Source organism: Helicoverpa zea, chromosome 9 (genome assembly GCF_022581195.2).
Source record: "Helicoverpa zea isolate HzStark_Cry1AcR chromosome 9, ilHelZeax1.1, whole genome shotgun sequence".
Taxonomy (NCBI): Eukaryota; Metazoa; Arthropoda; class Insecta; order Lepidoptera; family Noctuidae; genus Helicoverpa; species Helicoverpa zea.
This window is the reverse complement of record NC_061460.1, coordinates 11483724-11499309: the sequence shown is the minus strand read 5'-3', so window position 1 is coordinate 11499309 and position 15586 is coordinate 11483724. Positions and strand designations below refer to the sequence as shown.

Sequence of the window (15586 nt, the reverse complement as noted above, 5' to 3'; positions counted from 1 at the left end):
TTATTAAGCTTCAAATAAAAGACAATATCAAAATAAACAGTTTTACTAGATAAAACTACATGTTAACCTTACCAATATGCATTTTACAATCATAAAACGAGCACGTAGCCACTAAACTGTCTTCAAACTTCCAATCAGCTCCATAAGCTATGCTCTCATGCTCCATATATTCCGTAAGGATCTCCATTTGGTCCTCTACATGTAGTATACGGAACCCGCCGTACATACACGCCGCTAAGACGATGTTTGCCTTGGTTGGGTGCCATTTTAGCCGCCAAACACCACCCTTAACGTCGATTTCGTTGATGCTCGATTTTAGGCTTCGCGTGTCCCACAGTCGGACTTTTTCGTCGTAACTGTAATGGAGATAATATATGAGAACGCCAGCGGTCTTACCGCGTTCAAGCAAACAAACTATATTACCAATCAAATTATCTTATGCCTAGAATCCGACAAGAGTAGATCTCTCTGGGGCGTCAGGCCGGGACATTGGGAGAACTAGCAGCAAGTATATTATAATTAAAATCAATATGGAGTTGGAGTGTATGTTGAAACGCAGTAATTTTTTAAGGCTTATTATTTTCCGGGTGACTAATAACTTAAAAGTCGACAAATGTTTGCAACAAATAAAATAACTTGCCAGCGATTAAATATTTTCGCGACTATTATAATATGTAAGGTTCGAAATTAAGGGTGTTATAAAAACTAAAAACTAGCAGCTGCGTTTGGGCAGCAAATAAACTATACCAGTCAATTGAAATATTAGGTGAGGAGCTATTTATAATGACTTGGCGACTAATAATGTTAGTTGGGTGGCAAAGATAATATATTACCAACTATTTTGTGCCGACTAAAAACCCAGTTTCAGGCTTCGCTTTGTGGATAGCTCTAAATATTAAAAAGAGTACAATAAAAAGGAATAAGAGTTAATTATTAATATTTTGTTATCATAATTTCTTGAAAACGGCGGAATGTGCGGTAGTAGGGGAAAGGGGGGTAGCCCCGGCCGGTGGGTAGCCTCGGCCATAGTAAATATTAGTATTTCGCGCGGCGTGATTTTGAAGTTCGTGTGATCTCCATGTGCGTTTAAGAGTAATTCGTCAAATGCAAACAGTTGAAGTCGATTGACCGCTGCGTTCGGGCGTGATAGAGTGAATTTCTTTTTCGTCGTCGACGGCCGCGTGACTTCAATTGTTTCGAAAACCGTTATTCATTGGATAAAGGTAAGTAATTATTTATTTGATTTTGTTTACATAATGGAATACTATTCTATTTTGCACTTTGAAGTTTATTTCAACGTATAATTAGCTGCTTTTTTTTTATTTTTTTTTTTTTCGAAGAAAGTCATGTCGGGTAACCCCGGCCATTAGTTTTGGGGGTATCCCCGGCCATATGTTAGTCTATATAGAGGTTAATATTTTAAGTCTTAATTAAAAAAAAAAAAAAAATTTCAGTGTCACAATGCCGAAATTTAAAACTAGAACTACGAATCGCGGAGACTGGAGTGAAGAAAACATGAAAAAAAGCCATTCAAGCGGTGCTTGAGAAAAAATGTTCTGAGAGAGCTGCCGCAGATCAGTATGACGTTCCACAAACTTCTCTGCAGGATTGGGTCAGGATTGGATTTAGATTGGGCTCACGAGGCATGTGTAGATATAAATCCATCGGATTTGTACTATAACTACGATGTGTGTGTCGCCAAAAATCGATTTGGCCACTAATTACGAAGGTGGCCGGAGCTACCCGCCACTTTTAAAAGATATCAAAATTTGACCACTATTTGAAGTGGGTTTAAAACGTATTGGATATTATTTTTGTTCAAATTTTCAATATTCTAATACGAATAAATATTGTGTTGATTATTTTTTCGTAGTTTTCGTTGTATTTCCCTTGATAATTTAATCACAATAACAAAAAAACAAAATTGGCCGGGGCTATCCCCCTTTCCCCTATTATCTCACTTGGCGCACTATGAAGATGGTAGAACTTAATTTGGATTCATTTTAATTAGCATATTGCTATTTATAACCTTCAATTAAAAAAGCATTGTGTTAAAAATTGAAGTTAGTCACGAAAACGAATCGCTGCAAAACCGACTCCACGTAGTCTTGTCGGCCCTACCCCTAGAGTGCAATTCAAAACCGCGTAGGCGCGGAGGGGCGAGGCGGCCTGCGAGCTGAGGCGCAGGTAGTTTGAACGTGAGCGTGAAAACCATCTGCGACGATAAGCTCGCATGGGACCGCCGGAGCCGTGACAGAAGTCATGCCTGCTGCATGTTGCATGCTTACTTCCATGCTATTCACCTATAATTTTTAAAATAACAGCCGCAAAATATTTTTTCTTCATGCCATTTTAGAGTTTATTTAAAGCTATTAAAAAGTCGCACAATATATTTATAATATGAGCTAGTTTATATTTATTCTTCATCCAAACAATTTTAAATAGAACCTGATTTGTATTATTTATGAATGCCCATTTTCTATTTTATTGTCATCATTAAGTTTTCGCTTAGATATTAATTCAGTTGCCAAAAGAAAAACTTGATGCTAGTTTAAATTAAAACGGACCTCATAACTGATATATTAATATGCTACCTTTTACTTATTATGATACTCCTTATTAGCTGCCAACCCATTATAAATGGTACCCACTCTATTATTTTTTAAAACCTATATTCGTTTTACTTAGTCGCCGCGTTAAATACATGCCATTTTTTAATTGTTACCTTTCGGAATAGATTCATAAACTGGGGTCCAAAAGATATGGATAGTATGAACTTCAAAATCAAGTATATCTTAATAAAACCTACCTTCCAGTCAACAGCTGATATTCCTCATCCACATGGCTCCTGACTGAAGTGACACCCGCCTCGTGGCGCCTATTCACAGCAGTGGCAACATCTGGCACTCTGACGTCATAGCTCTTGAATATGCAGTCATCGCCACCTGTGGAGTCAGGATACGAATAACGACATTCGGTTACGCGTAATTGTAGTTTTTATTCATCATTGTCCTGTTAGTTAAATAAGTAAATTCTGATTATAAGTTTTCAGCTATAAAAGTTGAGGTCTATGGTCATTGAGGGGCAGTAGTAAGATTTATCGATTGTACAAAAAAATACTGAAAATGACTTCAAATGTATCCAGAATCTGGGGAAATATCAACTCGGCCATGTTACAAACCTGAATAAAATACACCCGGATTCCAATAATTGAATGCAGAGATCCACGCTTCAAAGCTATGACTCTCCCATTTTCCTATGACCTGAATCCCATCTTCCACTATTTTCAAGATATGCACACAACCAGCAGAATCGCTGACCACCAAACAAGGTTCTTCCGAAGACGTTTTATTGGTCGACCAATCAACTGACAGGGCTAATACATCTTGACAAATCGCGTGCTTTAACCAAAGCTTTAATTGTAACGAGCCATCCTCATTGCTTAATTGATAAAGTTCTAGATTACCCACTGAAGTGACAACGGCTAATGTGGGATAGTCCCGAATGGTATGGTAGCACCATTTCTGGTCTAGAATTCCTGAGGTGTCTACTGATTGGATTGGAACCAAGTCTTTGGTTTCGTTGTTGATTACGAATAGGTATATTCTTCCTAGTCTTGTCTGTTTAGCTGAGGAGTCTCCTGAAAGTGAATTAAAATACAATTTGAGACTAATAGACTCTCGAGATTAATCTGGATTTAAAAGTTTCATCCCGATCTCAATCACACGGGGAACGATATCCTTAGGGTTCTATTTACCTTAAGACAATTGTGTACCTACAAATTAACAGAAGCCTCTAGTTGAAGAGTAATATGGTAAGTATTGTACCTTGTTCATCCTTCTTATCGAGCTGGTAAGTCCCGCAGACGAGTACATCGCGGTAGGGCTCCACAGGGCACCACTCTACGGAGTCGGCGCTGTAGCTAGTGTCCCAGCGACACTTGTTCTGCCAAGTTACCGCCATCGAGCTGAACGGAGGGACAGAAATAATAATTTTATGTTATGATCTATTGAAGCAGCCTTCAGCAGCGAGCATGAAGGCCTTCTTAATATGAGTTATGCTCTGTTTGGGGCCAGCAAGTAAAAAAGGGGACTGAAGTAATCATCTAACGCTGTGAACAGTAGCGGCTTTAGGGTAGGGCGCGGTTGGGCGACGGCCCAGAGCGCCGGACATAAGGGGCGCCGCAGGCGCCCCCAACCAATCCTTGATCAGAATTTTACTCCTATTTTTGTTTTAATTTTCATCAAAGATCGCAGCTTACAAGAACTGTATCCAAATGTATGGATAGCATTAGGGCCGCCTTAACCTATGGTGCATGGTGTGCGAATAACCCGGGCGCCGCGGGCTCAGGGGCGCCGCGGTACGCTCCTGGACCAAGAAATTTCAATTAAATTAATGTATTGTCATACAATGCCGGGCGCGTTAGATATGTTATGGACCAAGTGATAAATTGGGCAGTATACACAATGCCCGGTCATTATGAAAAATGCCCAATATGAGAGTGCAATTTGATAATAATTATTCAAATAATCAAATTGACCGGGCAGTATACATATTGCCCGTGACCTTTTGGGCAAAGTAATAAAAACATGTTTATTTTCATTTTTTTTATTGTTATTGCCATTTAACTTAAAATAAACTAAATATTAAACCACTTAAATAATCAGCCTCATGATTTAGATTAATTATGAAGGACTTCTGCCTTTTTTCATCAAATGACCCCCCGCTGTGGGTTAGCAGCGGTGAGGGTGTCAGACTCTTACTGACTGACCGTCGTGTTCCGTTGTAGGCCTTTTATGTACCAGGGCCGCGGTCTTTCGAACAATCCCTCAGCCCCGGCAGACCTTGGCTCTGATGGGCCCCGCTGGGGTTGCTGTCATCTCTTTGAGGAGCGCGTGGAACAACGCGCGCCGCCAACACGGGTCTGTTGCCTAAAAATAAGCATGAGCGAGCCACCCGAACTAACCGCCCACAGACCCACGCCTACAGCGGCCGGGAGTCATCTCGTGACACCCGGCGCCCGTGGTGTCTACCTGGTCCAGCGCGGCGGCCGGGATAAGAGGTGCGAACTCTCTGACGTTCCGCCGCCACCTTTTCGAGCATGACTGCTTCGCAGAAGAAGGCGACGGCATCCCATTCCCTCTCGCCCCGGACCATGGCCTGAACCAGACCTGGACTGTGTGGTCCACCGTGTCCTCGGGGCTGTCCGCACAGTGTTGACACCCGGGCGCTTCCTCACAAGGACTTCTGCCTTAAAAATCCACTATTTTTTGCATATAAATGTTAAGGAAAGTCATATTAAAAATATAACATAAAATAAAATTAAGAATGGCTGTCTCTGATTGGTCAAAGCGTGTCACGCCATGCGTACTTCCCTCCCCGCCCTCGTACCGCGTAAAATATAGCTGTATTATCAAATTGCCCAACTGTCATGTAGCAATATAATAATGCCCGTGCAATGTGATAAATAATGAAGTTAAGATAGTTATTAATCACTTGGCCCGATAAAGCTAGACATTATTCATAATGCTCGGGCATTATTTATAATGCCCGAATTAATCACATGGTCCATAACAGATACACTACTTTTATGTCCCAAAACTCAAAAATTTTCCCGCTCGCTTCGCTCGCGGTTTCTTTACACTTACGTTTTTTTCACATATAGCTACTTTGAATTTAATGTCCCAATACTCAAAAAAATTCGCGCTCCCTTCGCTCGCGACTTCTTCACTTCACAGTCGCCTTTTATTATATATGTTAAGGACTTTTAGTGATCCAAATCTCAAAAAAGCTTTTTCGGGCTTGCTTCACTTTATAGTTGTTTTTATTTTTCAACATTTTTTTGTCTACCCTAGCAAAAAGGTAGCGTCGTTTTTAAGTCCTTTTATTAATTAGAAAGTAACTTCTAGTTTCTATTTATGGTACTACTTTAAGTCCCAAAATTTTAATTCATAGGCGCCAACACCAACAAAGAGTTATCTACGTTTGGGCAACATTTTAAGTAATTTTTGTTTTGAGTTCTAAAATATAACAAAACATTTCGCGCTCGCTTCGCTCGCGCAATCAGAACCTGTGTTCCCGTGTTTTTGCATTCACCAACCAGCAATAACTTATGTACGATTGGGCTACATTTTAGGTAATTTTTGCTTGGACTTGTGAACTATGAAAAAAAAATTCGCGCTCGCTTCGCTCGCGCAATCGGTAACTACATATATTATGTCTCTGTTTTTCGTATGGGTTTGAATTGCAGTTGAGGGCGCCGTAGAAATCTCGCCCAGGGCGCTAGTAGAATTAAAGCCGGCACTGGCTGTGAACCTTTATAGTTTTCTTCGATTGAAACTGAAGAAAAAACTGACTAACAATTAAAAAGGCTTATGTCGAAATATTTCTGCAATGAGCTCATCATTAAGCTCAAGTCCATCGAGAGCTGAACTTTTCAGGGACGCCGACATCTCTCCGACATCTCGCGAGGGCTTTACAGACATAATATGGGCTGAATATAAGGTATGGGAAATAGCAGAAATAAAAGTAGATATTCTATTTTAAACCCATTTATTGTAATAAAAATATGCCCATACATGAATAATTACTAACGCTATAAAGACGAGCAAAGTATATCTTCATTACATTCACAACTTTACACGTAGGTAATAACTTGCTAAAATTTGTACTGTGTTGTGGTTCGCCTCTTACATATTACATTGGGACAAACGAAGTGACAATTTACAATATAGGACTGTCCCGAAATCACGATTCTTTCGACGAACGACGGCGCATGTGTGCTAAATGTATTTACCTCAGTAAGCAGTGAAATCGGTAGATCAGTGAAACAATTTTTTGGAACTTCACCCACTCGTACATTATCTCTTTGTGTCACAGTGGAGTGAGAAGATATGAATCCTCAAATAATTGAAACAGCTATGATCCAAATTAACGCTATTTCAAATCGTTTAGTGGTTCTTAAAATATGAGCAAGGACCCTGCGCCGTCACCGTCAATAATCTCACAAATTAATGATTTTACAATGTTTTAAAATGTCATAAATACATACTATTTTAAAATTACATTGGTATGCTTTGCAAAGTATAAATTATATCCTTAATTTCATCCGACCTAAAGTTTGTATCACTGTAAGTTTCGTATCATTATAAATATAAATTATATAAAAGTTTTAATGTCTATTTTGGAAATGTTTTTCCGAAAATATTCACTTGAACTTCATACAATTTACTTATTTAAAAAATATGTATTAAATAATTTCACACAATAGTACAGCGATCACAAAGATATGTAAATATACTCTGTTAAAATAAAATAAGACATATTTGTCTCTAGTTTTGGTGATATAATAAAATAGAACTTTCAGTTTTAAAGAACTTCTATGTTACCTACAAGAGTATACAGTAATTACAAATCGTATACGCTATCATTTTATATTGTCGTTATCATTAAATCTGTATTCTGCGACTAAATAATCGAATCAACATTAGTTTGTATACAAATCAATTTTCACTACTAACATGAATTACGTGGAGCAGGTAGTAAAACCTATATATTTTCCAAGTGGTTTCCTCAAATTAATTTCGTTATCAGTGTTAAAATTCAGCGATTCAGAGACAATTCCATACCGTGAAGAAATGTAATAAAAATGGTGTAAACAACTCCTAATCCATATAACACAATTGTCAAGTGTCGTGATAAAGTACAGTCGTCGACATTACATAGTGCTATTATTATAAAAATTATGTCAAGTAATTTTTAAGTGTCAATATTTTTAAATAAGCTCAATGACGATGACTGATCTTTAACAGCCAATCACAAATGAATGAGGACATTAAAATATGCTAAGGAAGCAATATATCGAATTAAAAAATGACAGATAAAATTCATAAATACAAAAATATCAATCGAAATGGACTTCAAGGGGTTACATTATACAATAACATTTATTTACGTAAGTACATTATTTATTAGTGGTAACTTATTTTATAAGAGTTTAAAATCTACTTCGTAAATTCTTCTTAATTCTAGTTAATCTAAGAAGTATACTTGACGGCAGTTGGACCGAAATTCTTAACGTTTGAACATGATATAGTACAGACGAGCGTGGGTTACTAATTGGAGGTAATTTAATTCTAATATCGGTGGTATTTTTGAGTATATTCGTAATTGTAAATTACACAAGGGAACAAAATAGGTTTTTTTTTTGTAGCATGAAATTTTATGACTGTTTTTTCGTAATTCGAGGTCGCTGATTTCAAATCTACCCACGTTTTTTTTCTAACAGCTTTGGTTTTTGAGATACAGCTATTGACCGTATTTTCGAACTAGTTACACTTAAATATCATAAAACAGAGTATTTTATTTAAAAAGTATATAACTTTTACTATTTCTATGTTGCGAAATAACTGTGAAAATTATACTAAAACTATTTCTGTAATATTTGTGGTGAATATACATTTAAAGATTGTAGACTAACGTGTCGGAGTTCTTAAAACGGGTGTACTTTGAGTACTTTGGATTTTCTTTGGACACTTGCGACAGATACCTACTGGATGTCTAAAATGGTATGTAAAACATGCGTCGAGACTTTAAGGTTATGAAAAAATAAGAAAAGACCCCATTTCCAGTACCAAACACCGATGATCTAGCGAGAACCCTCGATTCATTAGGTCGTTTTTTTGCGTGGTTGATATACACGGAAGTAACAAAAAAAAATCGGTCCAAATGGATTTACCCTAACTTGTTATCTACTACCTTACCTTAATAAAGGTGCTACCACCTTTGTACATCAAACTTGGGCTCATGAAACAATTTGAAAGCTCTGAACAAAAATGCTCAATACATATCTGAAAAGTCCCATAATTTGAGTATAGAGAAACTAAAAGGCGGAATTTCTGATAGTCCACAAATAAGGAGGTTGATGAAGGATGAGAAGTCTCATAATTACATGACCGATATCGACAAAAATGCCTGAAATGAATTCGTTTGGATTGCATAAAATTTTCTAGGAAACAAAAAGGATGAAAGCTATTCAAAGCACTTTGAAAAGATGTTGTCGCATTTCCAACAGCTTGGTTATAATATGAGCATTAAGGTATACTTCCTCCTTAGCCATTTTGATCATTTCCCTGAAAATCTAGGTGATCTCAGTGAAGAACAAGGTGAACGGTTCCATCAAGATATTCGGACTATATAAAACCGGTCCCAGGGTCATTTGGATACCAACATGATGGCGAACTACTGTTGCAGCATTAAAACAGACCTAGTGAACCAAATCAAGCTAGAAAATCTTATAAAAAAAGTTTTTTGTCTGTTTTTTGTTAATGAAAATATGCTTTTCTTAAAAATCACGTTTTGTTGATATCTCAAAAACTAACGCTGATACACAAATTCTGACTTCAGATCTTAAATTAGTAGCCCAAAAATATACTATATTACTCGTAATATTTCATGCAACAAAAATCATGTTCCCTTGTGTTATTTAAGTGTTATTAAGACTTGGAACTTTTTGAAAATAAAGAACAATAAAATCGTATTACAAACGCAGTTATCAATTTGGAATAACATTTTGATTAAAATCTATAATTTTAAACTAATCCTTTTTTATACAAAGGTTTGTTCGAAATAAATCGGGAGCTCGTCTATACCCTTATATTGAACTATTGTCGTTGCATGGTAGGCACTAGGAACTAAATATATACAACTTAACAGCTAACAAACGATAATGATCATAAATCAATGAGCACGTTTCTTACAAGCTATGACGTAAACTATCATGAGGTCACAAATAGACACAGTGGAGTATACAAACAGTAAATATGTACAAGAAAAAACTAGCTTAAAAACCCTCTTAGAAATGATTTAATGATCAATTTACAAGATGCGGGTTGCTGAAGATCGAGCAAACTGGCCAACTTTGGGAGAGGCCTATGTCTAGCAGTGGGCGTCTGTCGGCTGACATGACAATCAATTACCAAACTTTTGATTAGATTTTTTGTGTCCACATATTTTTTATCTTGACTGTAAATTAAAAAAAAACGTTTATGAATGATGTAAGACTTTATGTACAATTACTGTTTGTATCTAACCACTGTTTAAAAGGCTTGATGTTGGGATAAACCAAATAAGACTAAAAACAACCAAGCCATTTCTATAATATCAACGTAATATCGTCGGAAAATCAAGAATAATTAGTTTGTTTAATATTCTTATTTGTTAAATAGTTCTAGATCCACTTTATTGTGCTATGCTTTTAAAAACACTTTATCTGTGGCGCCACTGGGCTGTGTCTATGGCAGAGACTGCCGGTCATTTAATTAATATCAATTAACGAAAAATGTTTTAAATTGAGCAATTAATAGTTTTTTGTTGTTTTAAGACAAACAACATCTTAAACAGCTTTTAATATTGCTATAAATCTCAGGTATCTCAAATTATTACTTTTCTACTAGCTCAGCAGCGCCACGTACTCTACAATACATTTTCAAAACGGTACACAACAACGTTATGCAATTAAGCTATGCCACAGATTAAATATATGACATTAAACATTAAAAATATTAATATTTTGTTTGTGTATGAGGTAGATGTTCACAATAAATGTTGCAATCACAGCCTGTTATCATTCAGGACATTAACTGTTCATAAACCAACTAGTTGGGTGACTGAATGGGTAGAAGAGATAGTTGTTACTAGATTGCAATCAAGAATAAACAATATTCTATTTTGTCTCAAAAATAAAACTACATCTCCTAACCATTGAATCAATAACTATTGTTCTCTCAACTGCCAACTTACATTTACCACTTATCACTATCAAATCAAATGTTTTTTTTCAATAAATATGAGCGACTACCACGGCTGTTAGTCAAGCATGCATAACAAGCTGTATTGAAAGACTTGTTTAAATGCTTGCTCCAGGTGATGCATGCTTGACAAGCAAGCTACGTAGCCAACTAAAGGGGATTTGCTATCTTTGGAATTATAGGTGGCCCTTGATACATAACATACAGAGATAGGAGAAAATTATTGTAGCATTGTTGGAGCCCATGTTGGGGATTCTGTCATTGACAAGTAAAATGAGAATCGTGCAGACATTGAAATGTATTACTAAACAACTATTTCTGTATGAAACATTTCTCAGGCCACCATAGTTGAAAAAATAATCTGTTGTCTTGTTCTTACATCCATTTTGTATGGGATCATAACTTTAAACTAAATTCTCTTATATTTATGTCTAAGTACCCTGAATTATATTTAATTCTAATAAATAAGATGTTTCAAAATGATCTGCTGAATTTAAACTTTTATGGTTTTTCACTGACTGTTGATAGAACCAAGAGTATCAACAAGTCAATATTTTATTCCTAACGTAAAAATTGCTTCTTAGCCACAGAGGGCAAAAGGTATATTGCTTAGTTCATAAAAAACAAACTGCTTCCCAATTATTGCCATTCACACAACTGGGCCTTAGAAAAATAAATATAAAAGTCTAAAACTCAGCAGTATGCCTAATCTTGCGAGAAAACATTAAGTTAAATGTTTTAAAATTTAAACCAATCACAAAACCTTTACTTATAAACATTTCTTAAACAATCAAATTGCCATTCTCATGAGTAATATCAACATAAAGCATAGAAGTCTAGTTTTAAGTAAAGACAAAAATGTTATGTATACTTTGTGAAATTGTCTCTGCAGTCAATAATAAACAGTTTATGGAATTTATCTGATGGAATAATGAATTTGAATAACTCAAACTCAAAACAAATCTTCCTTATTTTAAAGAAGTTTTTATACTATAGTTCGGCCATTCAGAGAATGCGTTCCTGACACGTCGCGATTGAACTGACGACGTAATAACATTCATTGATTATTGATATAATAATGTTGTTTTAATGCTCCTCAATTGTTAAAACGGTAAACAACCAGCAAAAATATTTTTATCGTAACTGCAACGCCATTGCAAAGTTACGTCGTCAGTTCAATCGCGACGTGTCAGGAACGCATTCTCTGAATGGCCGAACATTAATGTTAATTCAGAAGTTAATGGAGAAACCATAAATACTGGCTGCTGAGACAAATCTTTGTATGCAAGAAGGTTTCATAAGTGACTCTATGCTATAGAGTCCATAGATATAGTTTATGAGAGGTTAAATTGGGCATTGTTACACTGATTTGATGTGACGTCTCAATGGCCTTCAGTTACATTTTATTGGTGTATAGTCTTACAATAGAGTACTTTGTCACTTACTACTGATAAACTAATCTTTGTTAATATTTTAGCTAAAATAGTTTTGGATTTAGTTAGTAAATTGTTCACTTTTTGATTAAAGATACTGTCCAGTTACCAAGTTCTATTATAAGACAATCAACAATAATCAACATGCAGTTTTTCAATCCTTTTCCTCATTTCATAACATACTTTACCAAAACTTGAGGTACACTAAAATTGACTGTGAATATTTCTTCATCAGCAAGCTATTGCCTTGCAGACCTCTCGGTTTCGATGAGACATTCTCTCACAAGGATCCTGGCATGGATGATACCACGCTTGAGACGTTCCGCAGAGCTGCGGCTCCCTGAGTAACTTGGTCTGACTTCCTTACCCATCTCCTCGATGACTGCTAGCAACTGAGCGTACTTCGACATTCCGTTGTCTTTATCCTTGCCAACAGACGATGGAGAAGTCGCGGGGACAGTGGATATAGTTGCCTGACTAGTATTCCCATGGCTCAGTTCTTTATGTATGTTCTTCCCGCTCATGGGTATGGCCGTCACAGTGACGTCACTTAGTTTCGATTCTACGGCCTGAATGTCCATCGCTTCCATCGTTCTCTGAAAGAATTTGACTAACATTAACAAAACAAAGGAAATCGAAAGAAAACATCAACAAAACGAAACTTACCGATCTTAAATCTAACATAAATATACGTTTTCACGATTAATACACATTTGAACACAGGCCGCGGGTAATAAGTGATAAATTCTACAATAAATTATGTGTTATGTAGGACATACCTAATCCGATCGCCTTCGGGCTCTCCAAGAAAACCGACGTTATTAGCGTACAAGTATGACACCTACAGCGGTTCTAGCAACTTATTGTGGAATGTATTAAATTTTCCGTAAATGCAAATGACTTTAGTCAATGAAACCCGTATTTTATTATTTTATTGTAAATAACAAACAAGTCTACAAATTACCACATTGACAATATTGAATCTTTTTTATTTCATGGGTCTTGTCTTGTCATAGACATTGTAGCATACAGCCAACAGCAAAGATTTATTACATATTTTTGTAAATGAAAAGTTTTAGGATTCAGAGAATTCATTATTTAATTGTTGTGATGCTTTTGAATTTGATGTGGATCTCGTTTTTTTAAATATTCCTTTTCTTGTAAAAAAATGTAAGGCAACGTTTCGTTTTGTTATATATGTTTTTTATAACGTTTCATTTCACGTGAAGCTCCTCTACAGTACCGCATTCTTTTTCTTTCAATGTTGTCTGTCAGTCATTTGGTAAATCGTTCAGAAAAAATCAGAAATTGTCAACATGGGGATGCAACTGAAGTACAATAATTTTCTGAGGTTTTTTTTTAGAAATGCGCCATCTAGTGACGGATGCCCCGTAACTTGGGTATTTGTACTTCGTTTTAGTCACTAGATGTCACTGCACCTTAGACCGATATTTCATCGATTTAATAACAAATCTAAAAAAAGTTTTGTGATTAGAAATATTAACAAATATTGTAATTAAATAATTTTATGATTTATTTTTAATTCTTTTTTATCTATGAGGACGTCTTAGTTAATCACAATAATCACACTACTTGAAACATAGATATAATATTACTAAACAAGATTGCGCACGCTCAAAATATATATTTACGAAAATGAACTCTATTCTAACGCAATAAGGTACTAAATTGGTTGCATAATACACAGAGGCAAATCCGAGCCAAGAGGGATAGTTCGAACGGAGGCTGTTTGTCTCTTTCTAACACCTTGCCAGCATAAAAAAAAATGTTGTGATCAAAAGTTTTGTCTTCCCAAAAACAATTGAATCACTTATATTTTTATCTTATTTTAACAATTGTAAGTCAACAAATTAATAACAATCGCATTAATTTATTCGTATTTATTATTAAAACATAAACAACATAAATTTTTATTTTGCTTTTTTTTTATTTTCTAGCGGTAACCCTGAACATTCTTGGCGCGTAATCAGCATTTAAAATTTTGTTTATATTTTTTTGTATTAAATCAATTTAAACTATTAAAATGGTGAAAAAGTGTTGCGTTTCTACTTGCAAAAGTGAATCCTATGGTGGTTGCAATATATCGTTCCACAGGTTAGCTAATAATAACATTTTCGTAAACCAAACAACTAGGGTGCCCATGAATTCTTGTAACGAGTCAAAATATGGGTGATGGATTTTAAAACTGTTGTACTATTGTTATAGCTTCCCAAAAAATGAAGAAAGGCGACATAAATGGCTCAGCAGTCTATATATGAAGTAGAAATACAAAAAAAACAGTCTTCACTTCGAATCTTCCTGCTTTTATACTGCTAATTTCCGCTAATTATTAAAAGCCTTTATTAGTATCTTAAGGTCACAAACTGCGTAAGTTAAAACTTCAATACTAATCTGTGTTTAATAATCTTAGCAAATTCGGATTTGTCTCACATAGCTTAATCTCATAGTCACCCTATTAGAAAGGGACAGACAGCCTCCGTACTAACTGTTTCACTCGGCTCGTTTTTTGGGTTTATATGCGCAGTCCTGTTTACTAATATTATGTCTATGACTTGAAACCACTTGAAACACTGACGATTGACATTGACAGTCGACCATACTTTTAAATTAAACCGTTTTCCGTTTTCTAACGTGTTGGTTTATTCTGAGTGTTATTTTCTGGTTTTTTTATTACGATTGTTGCGTGTTCCTGGACTCTGATACTGACTGCTTCTGTGATTGACCTGGCTTCGTATTTTGGACCTGTGATCTACTGCATTTTCATTGACCCGGCTTTGTATTTTGGAACCTCGATCGACTGCTTTTACATTGACCCGGCACCGTATTTAGGACTAGAAAATGCGTCCAGTGGATCGTCTTAGGGGCGGAATGCCATCAACGTCAAGATATAAGTGCTACTTTGATTGTGACAATGACGGTAAGTTCAAAACTTTTAACTTTATAATGCACGTAATTTATCTTTTGCTGATAGGCTGCACAATATCCATTATTGTCATCCGTGCAATCTGTGGTCATCATAGTCCTTGAGTCATCAAAAATCTAAGATGCACTACCACACACACTCCTGTCCTGACCCTACACAAACAATTGAAACTGCACATTAACTTTTATATCCAATCAAAAGACTCGGAATCTACGTATAAGACAAAGCCCGCTCTAGACGACCCTCTGACCAAATAACTTCATCAGGTTTTAAAACTATGATTTTACAGTGGCGTAGCATGGGATTCCGCCGCCCGGGGCGCAGGTATATTTAGCTGCCGGTCAGTGGGTAGTCTTAGGGGCGAGCCCCCTTATTTAGGTACTTATTTAAATTCAAATGAC

At 36.0% G+C, this 15586-nt stretch overlaps 1 protein-coding gene and 1 long non-coding RNA gene across 3 annotated transcripts; one reads left to right on the top strand and one right to left on the bottom strand.

The window, feature by feature from the left end:
- Nucleotides 1-27: 27 nt before the first annotated feature.
- On the bottom strand, nucleotides 28-13236 carry LOC124633554 (diphthine methyltransferase). 2 transcript variants are annotated; one of them, XM_047168832.1, is made up of 6 exons: nucleotides 13021-13236; nucleotides 12644-12837; nucleotides 3828-3967; nucleotides 3182-3640; nucleotides 2810-2945; nucleotides 28-356 (listed from the first exon to the last, which is right to left on the bottom strand). In XM_047168832.1, the coding sequence occupies exons 2-6, from the start codon at nucleotides 12829-12831 to the stop codon at nucleotides 56-58; spliced, it is 1224 nt and encodes a 407-aa protein (XP_047024788.1). In that variant the 5' UTR covers nucleotides 12832-12837; nucleotides 13021-13236; the 3' UTR covers nucleotides 28-55. The 2 variants fall into 2 exon arrangements, with proteins under 2 accessions (XP_047024788.1, XP_047024787.1); XM_047168831.1 differs by lacking the exon at nucleotides 12644-12837.
- Nucleotides 993-1864, top strand: LOC124633556. Its single transcript, XR_006984750.1, has 2 exons — nucleotides 993-1223; nucleotides 1455-1864. It is a non-coding gene; the product is annotated as an uncharacterized LOC124633556 (long non-coding RNA).
- Nucleotides 13237-15586: the final 2350 nt, after the last annotated feature.

Coding starts and splice junctions, on each gene's coding strand:
- LOC124633554 (XM_047168832.1), bottom strand. CDS start 12,831: ATGGAAGCGATGGACATTCAGGCCGTAGAATCGAAACTAAGTGACGTC. Junction 3,968..12,643: donor AAAGACAACGGAATGTCGAA/GTACGCTCAGTT, acceptor CCCTCCGTTCAG/CTCGATGGCGGTAACTTGGC. Junction 2,946..3,181: donor TCCGGGTGTATTTTATTCAG/GTTTGTAACATG, acceptor CTGACTCCACAG/GTGGCGATGACTGCATATTC.